The sequence below is a fragment of the Mastigoproctus giganteus genome, chromosome 7, assembly GCF_048544385.1.
Source record: "Mastigoproctus giganteus isolate SK-2022 chromosome 7, ASM4854438v1, whole genome shotgun sequence".
In the NCBI taxonomy this organism is placed as follows: Eukaryota; Metazoa; Arthropoda; class Arachnida; order Uropygi; family Thelyphonidae; genus Mastigoproctus; species Mastigoproctus giganteus.
In genome coordinates, this window is record NC_143581.1 from 230,619,695 (window position 1) to 230,638,240 (window position 18,546).

At 38.1% G+C, this 18,546-nt stretch overlaps 1 protein-coding gene across 3 annotated transcripts in view; it reads right to left on the minus strand.

Annotated features, from left to right (window-relative positions):
- The window catches only part of LOC150083765 (tyrosine-protein phosphatase non-receptor type 13-like), a 478,105-nt gene that overhangs the window by 383,340 nt on the left and 76,219 nt on the right, over nt 1–18,546 (minus strand). For all 3 annotated transcript variants that reach the window (XM_090378206.1, XM_090378207.1, XM_090378208.1), the window contains one exon: nt 8,910–9,218. In XM_090378206.1, the coding sequence (XP_090234332.1) occupies nt 8,910–9,218 (309 nt within the window). The remainder of the gene's footprint in view (nt 1–8,909; nt 9,219–18,546) is intronic.

Genomic DNA, 18,546 nt, shown 5'->3' on the forward strand with positions numbered 1-18,546 from the left:
TATGCTGCTGCAACCGGATCTAGAAAAGTTGAGCAGATTGCCTGAGAGGTGGCAACTGAAGTTTAACATTGACTAACTTAAAGTACTGCATATGGGAAGCAGTAACCCCAGAGTAACGTATCAACTGTGTAGTACTACAATGAGAGTGGTAGAGAATGAAAAGGACCGGGGAGTAATTGTGCAGCCAGATATGAAGTTTTCTGAGCAGTGCAGATGGTCTGTATGAGTAGCTCATGGTGTCTTGTCAATGATACACAGGAACGTTCTAGCAGGGGTAAGGAGGGGATTATCCCCTTATATAAGGCAATGGTCAGGCCACACCTTGAGTACTGTATACAGGTCTGGAGGCCTCATTTTAGGAAGGATGTAGAGCAGCTGGAGCAAGTGCAGTGAAGGGCAACAAGTTTAGCGAATGGAACAAAGGGTTGCTCTTATGAAGAAAGGCTAAGTTTTGCAAATTACAGTGTCTAGAAACTAGGCACCTGTGAGGTGATCTGATTGAGGTGTATAAAGCCTTGATTGGTTTGAGCATGCTCAAACTTTCTGCAAACATTTCACATTTTGCACCTTTTTAGAACAGGACATGATCTAGCCAAAGAGGATGTTTTTGTGTGTGCTAGGTGCAGAGACTGAAGAAATTACACACCAACTCAATGTTCTGATGGGCATCTATGAGAGTCTGAGGTGTACCACTGATGCCCCTGAAGAAATTAATATGAGGGGCCCGTCAAGCTCTCAGCTGCCCAACGCCAGAGCTCACTCATGGTTCAGGCAACACAGCAGCAATCTCCAAGAAAAAATGCACTGGTCCCACAGGAGCTAGTTGTTGTCGGTGACCTTATTGTCAGGGAGACAGGGAATATATTATGGAAAAAGGATAGATGGAACAGAAGTAGAGCAGATATCATCTTTTAAGGGTACAAAAGGTAATACTGTTGTACATGTTGGCATTTAAGAGTAAGAGATATGCAGATTTACTTAACAAGTACAGGTTCAATGTTGAAAAAAATTTGCAAGTTAGGGTTAAATTTGAAAGTGTCTGCAATTCTTCCAGACATGATAAGAGGGAGTATATGATGAGAGCTTTGTCAATCAATTTGGCCCTGGAGAGATTGTGCAAGGCTCACTGGGTAGAATTTTTTTCAGAATGGTCTGTGCTGCTAACAGGAGAAACTGCTTCTACAGGGATGAGATACACTTAAATAGAAAGTGAGAAATATATGATGATGCTATCGTGGCACTGTTAGGTGGGTCGGAAAACTTGTTAGCTTGTGGGCGGGGATTCACAGACTAAAAGTTTGATTTGATTTCGGTTTTAATGGTGCAAAAACAACTACGGTTATATTGCGCCACAGACTAATAGACTAACAGTAGTGCAGGCAGCAGAGACAAAAGTGATTCTTGCACTGCTTCTATTGCAATGAGCAGCAATCTAGAGAGCAAGTTGCTGGGGATTTCAAGAGCTGTTGGAAGTCATCATGTAACAAGTAAATACATGTGCTGTGTTAGGGTTACTAAGAATAACAACAAGTGAATGTATACTTGCATGTACACCAATGCTACAAGTATAGTAAATAAATTTGATGAATTTGAAGTGCTGATCAAGACATCAAAGGCAGGTATTGTTGGGATATCAGAGACATGGTCACACAGATATAAACATTGCAGATTTGGAATTTGGGGAGTACAGTGTGTACAGAAACGATAGACAGGGTAAGAAGGGAGGAGGGGTTATGCTGTTAACTTAAGAAACACAAAATTTGAGGAAGTGCATCCAGTTGACATGGGTGGACAGTGCAATTTTGAGTCTGGGAAAGGGAAAATGAGAGCAGGAGTATGTTATACGCCTAATGACTCTGATATGTATCATGAACAGTTGTGCAGAGAAACAGAATGGGCCAGTAAATCAGAATGTCTTGTAATGGGGGAATTTAACTTTCCAGATATTGACTGGAAATTGTGGGTTGGTCACTTGCACGCTAGCAAGATTTTGTGGATTTATTGGTGATTGTTTTCTACAGCAACATGTTCGAGGGGCAACTAGAGGGAGCATTACTCTTCATGTGATTATCAGCAGTGATTATTCATGCATTAAGAATTTGCAGATAAAGGAACCACTGGGTGACAGTGATCACAGTGTACTGATGTGGGATTTACTTAAAGATGTAACTACCATCAAGGGAAAAGGAAAGGGTTTTTGTTTTCGTAAAGGTGACTGCAGTGGTCTCAGACAGTTTTTAAATTCTATACGGTGGGATCAAATGATGATATTAAAAACAGCGAATTCTAAATTGAAAGCCTTGAAGGAAATAATCTTGGAAGCTAATAGACTTTTCAAACAAACTAAGAAATACCATTCAAGATTTAGGCCTAAAGGGATGCTAGATGAATTAATAAGGCTTGTGGTAGAGAAGAAAAATGAATTTAATGAAGATAAATTATCAGGTTACACAGAAGCCTATGGCAGATATAAGCTAGTCTGTAATCAAGACACAAAGGAAGTTAGGGAAACAAAGGCTGATTACGAGAAATCCTTGGCAAAGGATGCAAAGAAAAACAACAAAGACTCTAGAAGGACGGGGATGAACTGTATTGGTCAAATTGCTGTAGGTGGATCAACTGTTGATGATCCTATTCAGATAGCTGACAAACTGAATGAGAATTTTGCATCTACATTCACAGATGGGGAATTCTGTAAGGGGGAGGACAGAAGTTTACTAAACTCTAACAGTGAGCTAAATAATTTTGTAATAACAGAGAGCAAAGTGGAGGAGAAATTGTTGAAGTTAAACATAAGGAAGGCATCTGGAGTGGACGGGATCTATCCAGATATATTAAAGAGGAAGCAAAGGAAGTAAGCAAACCTTTAGCTATAATTATGAGCGCTTCCTTGGACTCAGGGTAGGTCCCCATGGACTGGAGATGTGCAAATGTATTCCCAATTCACAAAGGGGGTTCAAAGGGTGACACAAATAATTACAGAACTGTTAGTTTTTCTGTTCTGGGGAAAAATGGAGTCACTGATTACAGGATCACCTAGACGAGACAGCAGTAATAGTTCAGACACGGCATGGGCTTGTTAAGGGGAAGTCTTGCCTGACCAATTTGATTGGATACTACGATGTGGTCACAAAGGAACTGGATGCAAAAAATAATTTTGATATCATAGGCTTGGATTTCAGGAAAGCTTTTGATACTGTTCCACATGGAAAACTGCCTTACAAATTGGAGCAGTATGGCATTAAGGGCAAGCTGCTGCAATAGATAAGGGGATGTTTTTGAGTGGGAGTCGGCAGAGAGTGGTAATAAATGGACACTGCTCTACGTGGACTAATGTTATTAGTGGAGTCCTCCAGGGTTTAGTGTTGGGCCCATTGCTGTTTTGTGTATTAATCAATGATATCAATGAAAATATATTAGGCTTAATGTCCAAGTTTGCAGATGATACAAAGGTTGGCAGGGTGAAATGACAAAATGAGTAAAGACATACAACATGAAGACAGGCATACAACATAAAGACAACAGACATGCCTGGAAACCCAAAGGTCGCGGGTTCGATTCCCACCTCGGGATTGGTTCAAAGTACTGCAAAAATCTTGGGAGGTGCATTATGGCCACAGCAGCCTGTGTGCCAACAACTACCAAAAAAAAAAAAAAAAAAAAAAAAAATAACAGACATAAATACAAATAAAGACATAAATACAACAGACATACAACATGAAATACAAATGACAGTAAAGACAGTTGCTATTGCAACAGGATTTAGAAAAGTTAGGCAGATGGGCTGAGAAGTGGCAACTGAAGTTTAACATTGACAAATGCAAAGTGCTGCATATGGGTAGCAGTAACCCAAGAGAAACATACCAACTATGTGCCATTACAGTTGGGTGGTGTAGAATGAAGAAGATCTGGAGTAATTGTGCAGTGAGATATGAAGTTCTCTGAGCAGTGCAGATGGGCAGCCAGAGCAGGTCATGGGGTAATGTCAGTGATATATGGAATTTTGCTAGTAGGGAAAAGGAGGTGATTATTCCTTTGTATAAGGCACTGGCCAGGCCACACCTTGAGTACTGTGTACAGGTATGGAGGTCTCATTTCAGGAAAAATGTGGAGTTGCTTGAGCAAGTACAGAGAAGGGCAACAAGACTGGTGAGGGGAACAAAGGGGTCCTCTTACCAGGAAAGGCTTAAGTTCTGCAAATTGCAGCATCTGGAGACTAGGCACCTGCAAGGTGATCTGATTGAGGTGTATAAGGCCTTGAATGGGTTGAGCAGGGTCAATTCTGATGGGATTCTCCCATTTGCTCAGGTTACGAACCTGAACGGCATAAATTCAAAACGAGAAAAGACAGTTGTAGAATAGATGTGCAGAAATTTGCCTTTTTCTAGCGGGTAGTTGTTTGCTGGAACAAACTTCCATCTGCTGTTGTGGAAGTTGATAGCCTAAATAAATGCAACCAGGAACCGGACAAACTTTTAGAGGAAGTGGATGATTGAAATTGTTTTTTTTTTTTTTTTTTGGCTGATGCTACATAAGCTTATATACTACTACTACTACCTGAAACAAAGTTAATTCTTAGCATCATGTTAGTATGTAGTGAATCCCCGAACACCAAAGCAGGTGAAATGGCATCGTTTTTGTTACATTTCATATTGTGAATGCCTTCACAATGAGTTGCCCTGATATTGCACTGCCTCGAATAATTAATGCTTCACCAGTAGTTGTCGCTTATTGTAACGCCTTGGTACCTACCCTCTCACCAATGAGGCAAAAAAGGCTTGAAGCGGCCACCTGGGTGGTGGTATCCACCAAGAATAAGTAACAATATTCTTCTCCACTCGTGAAGCATTGGTTATTCGAAGTAGTGTAATATCAGGGCAACTCGTTGTGAAGGCATTCATGATATGAGATAAAACAAAAAAAAATGCCATTTCATCTAATTTGGTGATTCACTATGTACTACCACAATGCTAAGCACTAACTTGTTTGATTAGTGAATTTTCTGTAGTTTGAGGCTTTAGCACTAAAAATCTCTTTTTTTTTTAGACTATGAACTGATACAATTTGGCCTCAGCAGCCCTTGGTGTCATTAAACTTAATACAAACAACAAAAGGGTGACACAAGTAATTACAGAACTGTTAGTTTTTCTGTTCTGGGGAAAAAATGGAGTCACTGGTTACAGGATCACCTAGACGAGACAGCAGTAATAGTTCAGACACGGCATGGGCTTGTTAAGGGTCTTGCCTGACCAATTTGATTGGATACTATGATGTGGTCACAAAGGAACTGGATGCAAAAAATAATTTTGATATAATAGGCTTGGATTTCAGGAAAGCTTTTGATACTGTTCCACATGGAAGACTGCTGTACAAATTGGAGCATTAAAGGATAGACAGGATAGGAAGGGAGGAGATGTTATGCTGTTAATTAAGAAAAACATAAAATCAAAAGAACTGCATCCAGTTGATATAGATGAACAGTGCATTGTTGAGTCAGTTTGGTGTGACATAAGCACTGCAAAAGCAAAAATAAGAGTAGGAGTGTGTTATAGGCCTAATGACTCGAATGAGAACAATGAACAATTGTACAGAGAAATAGAGTGGGTTAGTAAATCGGAATGTCTTATAATGGGGAATTTTAACTTCCCAGATATTGACTGGAACTTGTGGATTGGGCACTCACACACTAGTCAGACTTTTGTGGATTTATTGGATGATTGTTTTCTGCAGCAGCATGTTCGAGAGGCAACCAGAGAAAGTAATACTCTTGATCTGGTTATCAGCAGTGATCATTCATGTATTAGGAATTTGCAGATAAAAGAACCACTAGGTGGCAGTGATCACAGTGTACTGACGTGGGATTTACTTAAAGATTTAATTACCATCAGGGGTAAAGGAAAGGGTTTTTGCTTCCGTAAAGGCGAGTACAGTGGTCTCAGACAGTTTTTAAATTCTGTACAGTGGGACCAATTGACGATGTTACCAACAGTAAATTCTAAGTGGGAAGCATTCAAGGAATTAATCGTGGATGCTACTAAAAGTTTCATACCTGTTAAGAAATATTGTTCAAGGTTTAGGCCTAAATGGTTGTCAAATGAACTAATGAGACTCGTAACAGAGAAGAAAAATGCATGGGATGCATATAAATTATCAAGCGACTCAGAAGCCTATGGCAGATATAAGTTAATCTGTAATCAGGTCACAAAGGAGGTTCGGCAGGCGAAGGCAGATTACGAGAAATCCTTGACAAAAGATGCTAAGAAAAACAGCAAGGATTTCTTTACTTATATAAACTCTAAAAGGAAGGGGATGAATCTGATTGGTCCACTTGACATCGTTGGTTCGACTGTTGATGATCCTGCTCAGATAGCAAACAAACTGAATGAGTATTTTGCATCTACATTCACACGTGAGGAATTATTAAGGTTTGAAAATGGCAGAAGGTTATCAAATTATAGCAGGATACTTAATGATTTTATAATAACTGAGAGCAAAGTGGAAGAGAAACTGTTGAAGTTAAACGTAAGAAAAGCACCTGGGGTGGATGGGATCTATCCAATTATATTAAAGGAGGCAGCAAAACAACTAAGCAAACCCTTAGCCATAATTATGAGAGCATCCTTGTACTCAGGGGAGGTTCCCACGGACTGGAGATGTGCAAATGTATCCCCAATTCACAAAGGGGGATCGAAGGGTGACACGAGTAATTACAGACCAGTTAGTTTAACTTCTGTTCCGGGTAAAATAATGGAGTCGCTGGTTAAAGATGCATTGCAGGATCATCTAGACAAGACTGCAGCAATAATTCAGACACAGCAGCATGGGTTTGGGTTTGTTAAGGGAAAGTCTTGTCTGACAAATTTGATAGGATATTATGATGTGGTTACAAAGGAACTGGATGCAAAAAATAATTTTGATATCATATATTTGGATTTCAGGAAAGCTTTTGACACTGTTGCGCATGGAAGACTATTATACAAATTGGAGCAGAATGGTATTAAGGGTAAGTTGCTACAATGGATAAAAGGATGGTTAAGTGGGAGAAGACAGAGGGTGGTAATCAATGGGTGCTGCTCTTCTTGGACTAATGTTATTAGTGGAGTCCCACAGGGTTCGGTGTTGGGTCCACTGTTGTTTTTCTATATTTATCAATGATATTGATGAAGGTATATCAGGCTTAGTGTCGAAGTTTGCAGATGATACAAAGGTTGGCAGGGTTGTTAATGACAGTAATGGCAGTGTGCTACTGCAACAGGATCTAGATAATTTGGGCAGATGGGCTAAGAAGTGGCAACTGAAGTTTAACCTTGACAAATGCAAAGTACTGCATATGGGTAGAAGTAACCCCAGAGAAACGTACCAACTGTGTGGTACTACACTTAAGGTGGTAGAAAATGAAAAAGACCTGGGACTAATTGTGCAGGCAGATATGAAATTTTCTGAGCAATGCAGACAGGCTGCCAGGGCAGGTCATGGGGTTTTGTCAATGATATATAGGAATTTTGCTAGCAGGGAAAAGGAGGTGATTATCCCTCTGTATAAGCCAATGGTCAGGCCACGCCTTGAGTACTGCGTACAGGTCTGGAGGCCTCATTTTAGGAAGGATGTAGATTTACTTGAGCGTGTACAGAGAAGGGCAACAAGATTGGTGAGGGGAATGAAGGGATCCTCTTATCAACAGAGGCTTAAGTTCTGCAAATTGCAGTGGCTGGAGACTAGGCACCTGCGCAGTGATCTGATTGAGGTGTATAAGGCCTTGAATGGGTTCAGTATTCTGAATTCTGATGGGATCTTTCCACTTGTTCAGATTACGAACCTAAGGGGGCATAAATTCAAATTAAGAAAGGACAGATGTAGAACAGATGTGCAGAAATTTGCTTTTAGCCAGCGGGTGGTTAATTGCTGGAACAAACTTCCATCTGTCGTTGTGGAAGTTGATAGGTTGAATAAATTTAAGGAGGAACTGGACAGGCATTTGGAGGGAATGGTGTGATTTTTTTTTTTTTTTTGGCTGATGCTGCATAAGCTCATACATTTGCTTTCTTGCATCACATGCCACCACTACTACTACTACTACTAACAACCAAAAACAATTTGTAATCAAACAATTAATTATGAAATAATATGGATACAGATATATCCAAAGAACTACATAACAATGAATGTATAAACATTTAAGCCTTTATGCTATCACCCACATTTGTATAAACAATAATAATAAATAATAATTATATCATATAGTTTGACTGAATAGGAATGTCTATAGAACTGGTCTCAGTGCAAAAACTAGATGTGCTACAAGAAAAACAAAGATTAGAAATCAGCACATGAAGGGCTATAGTCCACCTTTTTTTTTTTTTTTTTTTACCCTGATGCAAAATACCTGTTGATAACAATCATATACCAGAGTAATCTTAAGAAAATCAAAATCTTTGATCAGCAATAAAGATATATGCACGCTTAATATCTCATAAATCAATGCAAATTTAAAGTTAGATAGATACAACTTTATAAGGTAGCTGATAAAAAAAGCTCCACAGTTAATAATGATCAATTTGCTAATTTATTGTCAATACATGCTCACTAATTTAATTCTTCTTACCTAAAATGTTATCCTGAGTAATTTGTACTACTGATTGAGTATAAGATAGCAGTAATTGTGGAATAGCAGGCAACAAAACATGAATAGCATGAATAGTTGATAGCTTAGATAAATTCAAGGAAGAACTGGACAAGCTTTTAGAGCAAACAGATGGGTGAAATGGGAAGGTTTTTTTGCTGCTGCTGTATAAGCTTGTTTTCTTGCATCATATGCCTCTACTAATGCTAATGTGTGCAGTACATATCCTGCAATTATCCATACTATTTCTTAAATACTATTTCTTACAGTAAAGTTAAAAAATACCTACTATTAGCTGGACAAATATTTATACTAATTTGCAGCAGTTCCAGAATCTTTCTACGCTCTGCCAATTCATCGCCTATTTGATTACACCAATCTTTAAATATCCCACTTTCGTTTTTTCCTTGAAAAGATTTCAGTTTCTGCTCCTTTATTATCTTTGAAATGGCAGTCTTCCATCTCTCCTTTGGACTAAGAGTTTTAACACCAGTCACACACACAGTCAAAGGCTGTTGCTTAAAGTTTAACAGATAGTTATTTGGTATTTCCTCTTCGAATATGTCGTTCGACAAAAAAGATTCGTTATCTCCTGAAGCTATAAAAATGTAAATAATTAATAATGAAATAATCTTTACTACACTGCATTTAATTACAATCATTTTCAATTAAATTTTTTTTAAAAATGACACGAAGGAATTCAGAAAAGAGACAACTGTGTTTTAATGCAGAAAAATGCAAGGTCTTGCATTTCAAGAATAACAACCCCAAAATTATTTATACATTTCGTGCAGTTGAATTAAAAACCAGTAAAGGGATCTGACAGTTACAATAAGAACAAACATGAAGTGAAGTGTCTGTGCAGTGAAGACAGATGGCAAGCAAAGCTTGTGGTGTACTCTCAATGATTTATTGAGCATTTTCTTGTAGATAAGGATGAAGTCATAAAAAACAAAGGAACAAAGGATTGTTGTTACCAAAACAGGCTTACGTTCTGCAAATTGCAGCGTCTGGAGACTAGGCACCTGTGACGTGATCTGATTGAGGTATATAAGGCCTTGAATGGTTTGAGCACTCTCAATGCTGATGGAATTATTCCTCTTGCTCAGATTCCACACCTGAATGGGCATAAATTCAAATTGAGGAAAGACAGTTCTGGAATAGATGTGTGGAAATTTGCCTTAAGCCAGTGGGTGGTTGATTGCTGGAACAAGCTTCCATCTGCCGTTGACAGTTTAAATAAATTCAAGGCAGGACTAGACAAACATTTGGGGTAAATGGATGGGTAAAATGAGAAGGGGTTTTTTTTTTTTTTTTGGCTGATGCTGTATAAGCTTGCTTTCTTGCATCATATGCCTCTGCTAATGCGAAAAAAGTTTAAACAATTCATATTATTTCATATTTCATTCATATTCATATTATTTGAAATAAACTTGAAATGACATTATTATTAGTATTAATAGTGGCAAATGACAAAAGAAAGCAAGCTTATACAGCATCAGACAAAATTTTAAAAAAAATAAATAATAAATCCCATTTTAGCTATCTATCCCCATCCAATAGTTTGTCTAGTTCTTCCTTGAATTTATTCAAACTATCCACTTCCACAACAATGAATGGAAGCTTATTCCAACAATCAACAGCTTTCTGCAAATTACAACATCTAGTGCCTAGTTTCCAGATGCTGCAGTTTGCAGAACTGAAGTCTTTCTTGGTAAGAGCACCCCTTTGTTCCCCTCACCAGTCCCGTTGTTCTTCTCTGCATCCATTCCAGCAGGTATACAACCTCCCTAAAATGAGGCCTCCAGACCTGTATGCAGTACTTGAGATGTGGCCTGACCGTCGCCTTATACCAGGGGTCGGGGAACAGGGGTAAATTATCCAAAATGGGATAAAAGTAATTAATAAAATAAAAATAATTAATTTAAAATTTTCCCTTTTCAGTTAGTTTTCTCTACCCTTCAAATGGCATCAAATAGAAAAAGGAAATACCTGGCAGAGTTCCTCAATTATGGTTTTATAGAAATAGAAGACAAAGGACAAATTAAGCGACAATGTGTCATTTGTTTGAAAGTGCTGACTGCAGTGTCTTTCAAAAGGAAACAACTGAAGAGACACTTGGATAATTTGCCACATCCTTCTTCCAAACCGCCGGAATACTTTGAGAATTTGGAAAGAACCAACAAAAGGCAAAGACTGGAAAACAACTTAATAGGTACATTTGATCAACATTCAGCCTCAAGAGCTGGTTTTGAAGTGGCTTGGTTGATTGCTCAAAACAAGAAGCCATATACCATTGGTGAAGAATTGGTCAAACCTGCAGCTGTGAAAATGGCAGAAATCATGCGTGGCCAGAAAGAAGCGATGCAACTGCATTCGGTGCCTTCGTCTGCAAAAATTTATCTTAGCAAAAAATGTGAGGGAACAAGTGATTTTTTCAGTCAAAGAGAGCAAACATTTTGCTATTCAACTTGATGAGACTACTGATCTCAGTAGCAATTCACAGATGATGGTGTATGTTCGATACAGGGAAACTGATGTAATTGAAGAAGAAATGTTTTTTTGTTAGTTAGTTATTTGGTTTTTAGGAGCATTAGCAACTAAGGCCATATTGCTCCGGGATATGCGGTGGTCATTCCCTGACCTTTCCGCATCCTCCGTATTTGGTGGTGACGGGCTCGAACCCTGGTCTAATCAAGAAGCGTGTGCTGCGCACTGCTGCTCCTTCCCACCTGGCTACGGAGGCGCCTTGCTTTTCTGTCCTCCTCTTGAGTCAAGAATTCGGGGAATCAATATTTTCAATAAGGTTGATGAATATTTCCAGTGCTTTTTTTGTAAAAAAAATAGGTGCCACTACTCATTCTTTGCTATCAGGAAAAATTGATAATTAAAAGGATACGAAAAGTACTCAAAAATTTTTTTTTTTTCTGATATTGTTACTTTTGTAGTAATGTTTTTGGAATAAGAACAACAAATTTAGTATATTAACACAGTTTATTAAGTATAAATTAATTATTGAAGTATATATAGAAATAAATCGGTCAACTACTGAGTGCCGGGCACTCAGGATGACATGAATGGTTGTTAATGTAGCATCCGAAATAGAGAGCTTTATGGTAACTGAAAAAAGTTTCTAGTACCCCGGCTTGGCCTAAAACTGAGGAAATAACGAAAACGTTGTCTATTTGAGTTTTTCCAGTTGTTGTGAATGCCAAGGGTGGGAGAAGGGACTCCGACTTCTTCCTGGAGAAGTGACTGGCAGGTGAGGGCCGTGCATGACTCCGCGCAGGCACCTCTCCACCACCAATGCCTCAACACTGGCTCTCTGAGTATCTCCTTGCTGGGACAACTCCAGCTTTGAAAATTGTTAAAAATACTTCTGGTCGCAGAAGTATTATCATTTAATACTTTTATAATTTATCATTTAATTATAAATGATAGATTTCAATCGGAATAGTTTTCCCTTGATAAGCATCGATTAACACATAGCTAATGTGATTTTTAAATTTTTTGCTCCATTAGCAACAGAAATAGAGAGAGGGACACGAAAATTACTCACATTTTCCTGTCTGGTGCTGCCATTTTTAATTTTAAATGTACACATTGAGCTCTTTCCAACAGTGTAACTATAGGTTGTCGACAACATTTTTATCCCCTACTTTTTAACTCCCCCCTCCATTTCTCAGACAAATTTTTATCAACAATGATCAATATGGCGTTATGTTGGCCCACTTGATGTGCAAACCCATGCAAAATTTCTAGTCAATAGGTTGAGTAGTTCCAGAGATACAATGCTGTGACAGACGGATGGACAGACAGGCAACCGAATGACATTTTAAGGGTCCTTCGTTAGACTACGGCCCCTAAAAATAATAAGCAAAAACAAATAACATAAGTAAAAATAATTTTATAATAAAAAGTAGAATATTCCAAATTTTTATTAAGTTTTCATACAACAAACACCCTATGCTGACTTCTTTTTTCCTCTTTGTGCAACAAACACCCTATGCCGACTTCTTTTTTCCTCTTTGTGCAACAAACACCCTATGCCGACTTCTTTTTTCCTCTTTGTGCGTGTGTCGGTTGCTGAATGACGTTTAAGCAGCCATGAATCGACATATTTTGCTGGATCGAAGCAGGTCAGCGGTGGGCATACAATTTTAAGAAACTGTTTTTGTCATCAACGAAGCTCTGGTTGGGCTGACAATCAGATTCATCTGTGAAAATCCTCATTCACATTCACTCGATTAAATTGGTATCGTACTCAGAGCGTCCATCAAATTCTTCAATTCTTCCGAAACCGTCTTTTCAATTAGGTACCCACGAATTGCATTTAACTGTAACCTAATTGACAATTTTCAAACTTCATTTTCACCAAATGCCAACAATTCATGCTTAGAAGGTTTAATACCTTTGTTGTCCTCGTTTTCCTTCTCTCATCATCGGTATTGTCACTAGTTCTTAAATTTGAATTGTTTCTTTTCTTTTTTTTTTGAAACTGTCCAAAATGTCAGTGTCATTCGGATATTCAGGTACTGTGACCATGTAAACAGAGATAGAGAAAATTTACGGAAAAATGTGGATAATGCACTTCCGTGAAACAACAGATGATTATTTGTCGGGGTAAAAGAAAATCACTTTTCTAATTCTCGAACGGGGCACTTATGGTTGATTCACAAAGGTGTCCAACCTACGGCCTGCCCGGAAAGTGAACTAAAACAGCATTTTAAATTTTGTTAATTATCAAAAAAAAATCTCATTAAATGTTTTGTTCAGTATATGTAATTGTGTATTGTACTTAATAAAATTTTTGAATATTTTCAATTTTACTTTTACATGCAACAAGATATGGAAAATGTAACACACTAAAGAAATCTAACTTTGAATTTTTTTGAATATGGCCCCTGTATGGGAAATGTTTGGACACCACTGCAGTAGAAGGTGGGCCAGAGCCCATTGGGAATACACCTTGATCTGCTCACTGCAGAAAAGCGCGACTTCTCTGTTTGTGGGAGGTGGTCGGATAGTTTTTACAAGGTACCACTAAGTTGTAGAATGGTAATCCCTTTAGCTCTCTTAATTCGTGGAGCAGCACTAATTGCCTGAAGGCCAGAAATGCAAACAGGGCGTACTGAGTTAATTCTCACCTAATCTGTTCGCTATATGAAAATTTTCTTGCTCAACGAAACTATTTTAAATGTAACTTCCAAGGGGAATTCAAAATAATTAAACAGAGGTCCGACCGAGTAATTTAGAATTATAAAAATGGTTATACAGTTTTATATAGGAAATATCTTAACAATAGACAGTGAAAAATGTAAATTAAGTTAAATAATTTTAAGCTTATTTGAATAGTAGATAAACATGTGAAAAAAATTTACGGAATATTACAAATTTCAAAGTGCACTGCATCCAAATGTCACGCATCACTGTTAATAAAGGTGCCGGTACACCATACCGTTGCGTACCATCACAAAAAAAGCACTGCATATTTCAAATCACCAGCCATCGATTTAAAGTAGGAAAACTGTATTGGTGTGTCAGTTGATGGAGCTCCAGCCATGTTGGGTCAAGTTAGTGGCTTTTCGGCTTTGGCCAAAAAACAAAATCCAAAAATTGAAGTTACTCACTGTATGATCCATCGGCAAGCATTGGGTGTGAAGCAGTTGGAACCTGAACTGTAAGGTGTCATGAATGATGTAATTAAAATTGTCAACACTGTCAAAGGACATGCACTAAACATGCAGTTATTTTATAATTTATGTGAGAATGGGGAGGCTGAATATTCAACACCTCTTTTCCATACAGATGTGAGGTGGCTTTCAACTGGAAATGTTCTGAATCAAATGTGGGCTCTCAGAGCTGAGCTAGAAATCTTTTTGGTGGATCAAAAGCAAGCCTTTGCAGACAAGTTGAGAACCTCCACTTGGTTTGCACATCTCGCATATTTAGCTGACATTTTGGTCATGTGAATTCCTTGAACAATGAATTGCAAGGAAAAAACATCAATATCATTTTTGCAAGAGAAAAGATTTCAGCATTTGGATCAAAGCTTATGTACTGGAACCAGAAAGTGGAACAAAATAAGAAAGCTGCTTTTCCAAAGCTAGCAGTTTTTGGAAGATTGTGAAGATCTGTCTTTGTGACATCAAGGAGTCAGTTACAAGGCATTTGACCAAACTCAAAAAACGGTGCTTGAGCTTGATTCCAGAGCTTGATTCTCATACTGTCAATTGGGTTGTAAACCCCTTCAACTGTGAACTCGCAAATATACCTGAGGAGTCCAAAGGATTAGCAGGGGCACTTCTTGAACTTCGCTCCAACAGTGAAGCATGCATGGAATTTCAGAACAAGACAGATCTCTCATCTTTTTGGATATCAGAAACTGCAAAGGTTTTTAAAATTGCACATGAAGAAGCGACAAAAATACTGCTGCCTTTTGCAACAACCTGCCTATGCGAACAAGGATTTTCTAGCCTTAGGAATTTAAAAACAAAATACAGAAATTGGTTTGACCCCGAAGACTGCATCCAAATTGCTACGACATCAAAAAAGTTCTGATATCGATGTTGTTTTATCGAAATCGAAACGGCACCACTTTTCCAAATTCTGAAGTGAGGATGTTTTTAATTAAATGATTCAATTATTTAATACTTTTTATTAATTTTGTATTTATGTTATTTTTGTTACAAAATGTGTGGCTTTGTATATAGTTATAATTTTATATTTTTTTATTATTCTTTATTTTTGTTTATTGTGAAGAGCACATTGGTGTAGCTGTAAGGCCCTACGCATACGTTTATAAATAAATAAATAAAAAAAGTAAAATTAACTTTTTTTTAACCAGGTGTCTAGTGCGGTTATAATAACACTTTGACAAACAAACATGTATTAATTATATTTAACATTGCTATTAATTAGGCCGAACAACTTTATTTGCCAGTAGCATTTATATATATATATATATAAACTTAAATTCAGGAGAAGTATTATAAAATATGTAATAGACAGTACTTGGTTGTAAGCAACTTCATATTAAAAAAAACGTCTGGGAGTAATATCGTTTAACACAAATAGACTTCGGGGTAATGTCCAAAAAAGTTCCTAGCCCCCTGCCGTATACAATGGGGTAATCACCTCCTTATCCCTGCTAGCAAAATTCCTGTATATCATTCACAAAAACCCCATGAGCTATACTGGCAGGTTGTCTGCACTGCTCAGAAGACTTCCATTATCACACTGCACCAATTCCTACAAGTCTTTTATGTTTCCCACTACCTTTTTTTATGAAAACCCAAAACATGATAGGTAGTAGAACCTATAGTACTTAGAACCGTGCTTGGTTTGGAGGTAGAGAAGACGAAATGAGATACTTGTTGACATTAGACTCGAACTTCTGCAGACTGTAATTTTCAGGAAATACGTATGAAGGAAGGTTTCCAGAAAATGGCAGTTGAATGAACAAACGAGGAAGAGGAAAAGTTGGTTCCGTGAGTTTGAAGTTGGACAGTAAATGGATGTTGGTGGCACGTGTTCAGACTGTTTTGAAAGAGAGAGTGGGAATTATAGAAGCCAATTCAGAAGAACAGTGCCCATAGAAGTATCCATAGATGCCATAGAACATCGATGAGGCAGCAAGTAGAGAGACTCTGTTAGAGAGGAGTCATAAACTAACCTAACTGCCCTCTTCTGAATGGAATCTAGAAGCTGAGAGAGGTTTTGGGGCACCGCACCAGATGTGGGAACAATATTCCATGGTAGGGCAGATTTGCGATTTGTATAGAGTGAACAGCTGTTTGAAAGAAAAGTAACGCCGAGAGCGAAAGAGAAAAACCAAGTTTTTTAGATGCAGAGGAAGCAATATTTGTAATGTGCTTGTGCCAAGAGAGATTAGAAGTCAGGATAATCTAAAAAGATATATATCATTTTGCCTAGAAATCGGAGTGTCACCGAAGATAAGCATAGGAGAAGAACAATCCTTTTTGCGAGATATAAGACAAGGCTGAGTTTTAGAAGAATTGAAATCAACTAAGTTGTCTTTGCCCCACTGGAGAATTACATGGAGATGAGATCGGCATTTAAGAAACTGGTAGTGGATATTTGAGAAGTTGAAGCTGATTGAGCAGAGCAAGGTTTCTCTAAATGGAAAGTGGAATACAATGTGCTATCATCGGCAAAACTATGAATAGGATTTCCTGTCAGTGGAAGAAGGTCATTAATATACAAGAGGAAAAGAGTGGGGGAAAGAACTGAACTATGGGGAACACCAGCATTAGTGGAGAAGTTAGAAGACAGAGAGCCATCCCACCATCATCTTCAGTGAGAGATCAGAGAGAAAACTGGATAACCAATTACAAAAAACAGTAGGCAAACCATAAGATAGAAGCTTGTTTAGAAGACCTTTATGCCAAACACGATCGAAAACCTTTGAGATATCAAGAGCAACTGCTTGGGTTTCACTGAACTTTTCAATTGAATTTGTCCATCAATGGGTAACATAACCCAGATTATCACCAGTGGATCGACACTGATGGAATCCATACTTGCAATCGTTGATGAGACGGAAGGTTTCTAGGTAGTTTGAGTTGGTGGTTAATTGATTTCTCCACTACAGAAAGAGTAGAAGTAATTGCAATGGGAGGGATTTGTCACACTTTTTAGAAACTGGCTGGATATGAGCAAATTTCCAAGCAGAAAGAAAACCACCTTTGAAATAAGAAAGTGAAAAAAGGCAGCAAAGAACAGGAGTAAGTTCAGGAGCACAGGTTTTGAGAATAAGTGGAGAAATACCATTATGACCTGGAGATTTCTTAGCATCAAGATTCGTCAAAATCCTTCTGACATCCTTTTGACGGAAGATCACAGGAGGCATTGAATGGAGCGTGTTGGGAATGGTGGGAGGTGTTTTACCAAGATCAATAATACAAGAGTTGGAAGAAAAATGGGATGCTAGCAGGTCAACTTTATCCTTGGCTGAAGTGACAACAGAACCATCTGGTTTTGACAGAGGTGGGAGCACAGATGGGCAAAAGTTGCAGCCAATTTGGAAAGAGATCAGAATGCTCGGCTACCATTAGTGGAAGAGGCAAGTTTTCTACTCTTAGCCTGTTCAAACACTAGTTTGGACTGATTAATAACTGCTTTACAATTGTTGCGAGCTTTGGTGTAGGCACAAAATGAAACTTAAGGATTGGAAACAAGCCAATTCCGATATGCAACGTTCTTCTCTTGAACGGCCTTATTGGAAAACCAAGGTTTAGATAAAAGATGAGATTTTAAAGTGGAGTGTGGAATAAAGGATTCCATTCCTACAAGAATAATTTCATTGAGACGATGTGAGCAAACGTTGACATCAGAAGTTTTGAAACAGTAATCTGACCAAGGAAAATAAATCTCGTAGGTCATCCCATTTTGCATTCTTGTGATGCCAAACAATACGAGGTTGGGAATAGCCATGAGATAAAGGCTCCATTGGAGAAGAGACAATCACCAAGTTGTAATCTGAGGTGCCTAAAGGATCACTCAATTCGACTGTGTACTTAGAAGGGTCGTTTGTGAGAAAAAGATCAAGCCTGTTGGCTGTATGATCAGGATTGTTTGATATTCTTGTAGGTAATGAATAATCTGTGCAATGTCATTAGTAATTGCAAAAGCCTCAGCATCTTGACCAGCTGGGTCGGTGTGACTAAAAGAATTCCAGCTGAAGTTGTGAATATTAAAATCACCAAGGAAAATTAACTCACTATTAGGAAAGTTGGTCTGAAAAACGTCAAGCTGCAATGAGAGGAAATCAAAGAGCTCCAAGTGATCAGTGAAGTTTTTTTTTTTTTTTTTTTATGTGAACCCCAAACACGAGAGGTATTAGAACCTATAGTACTTAGTACCATGCTTGGGTTGGAGGGTGAGAAGACGAAAGAAGATATTTG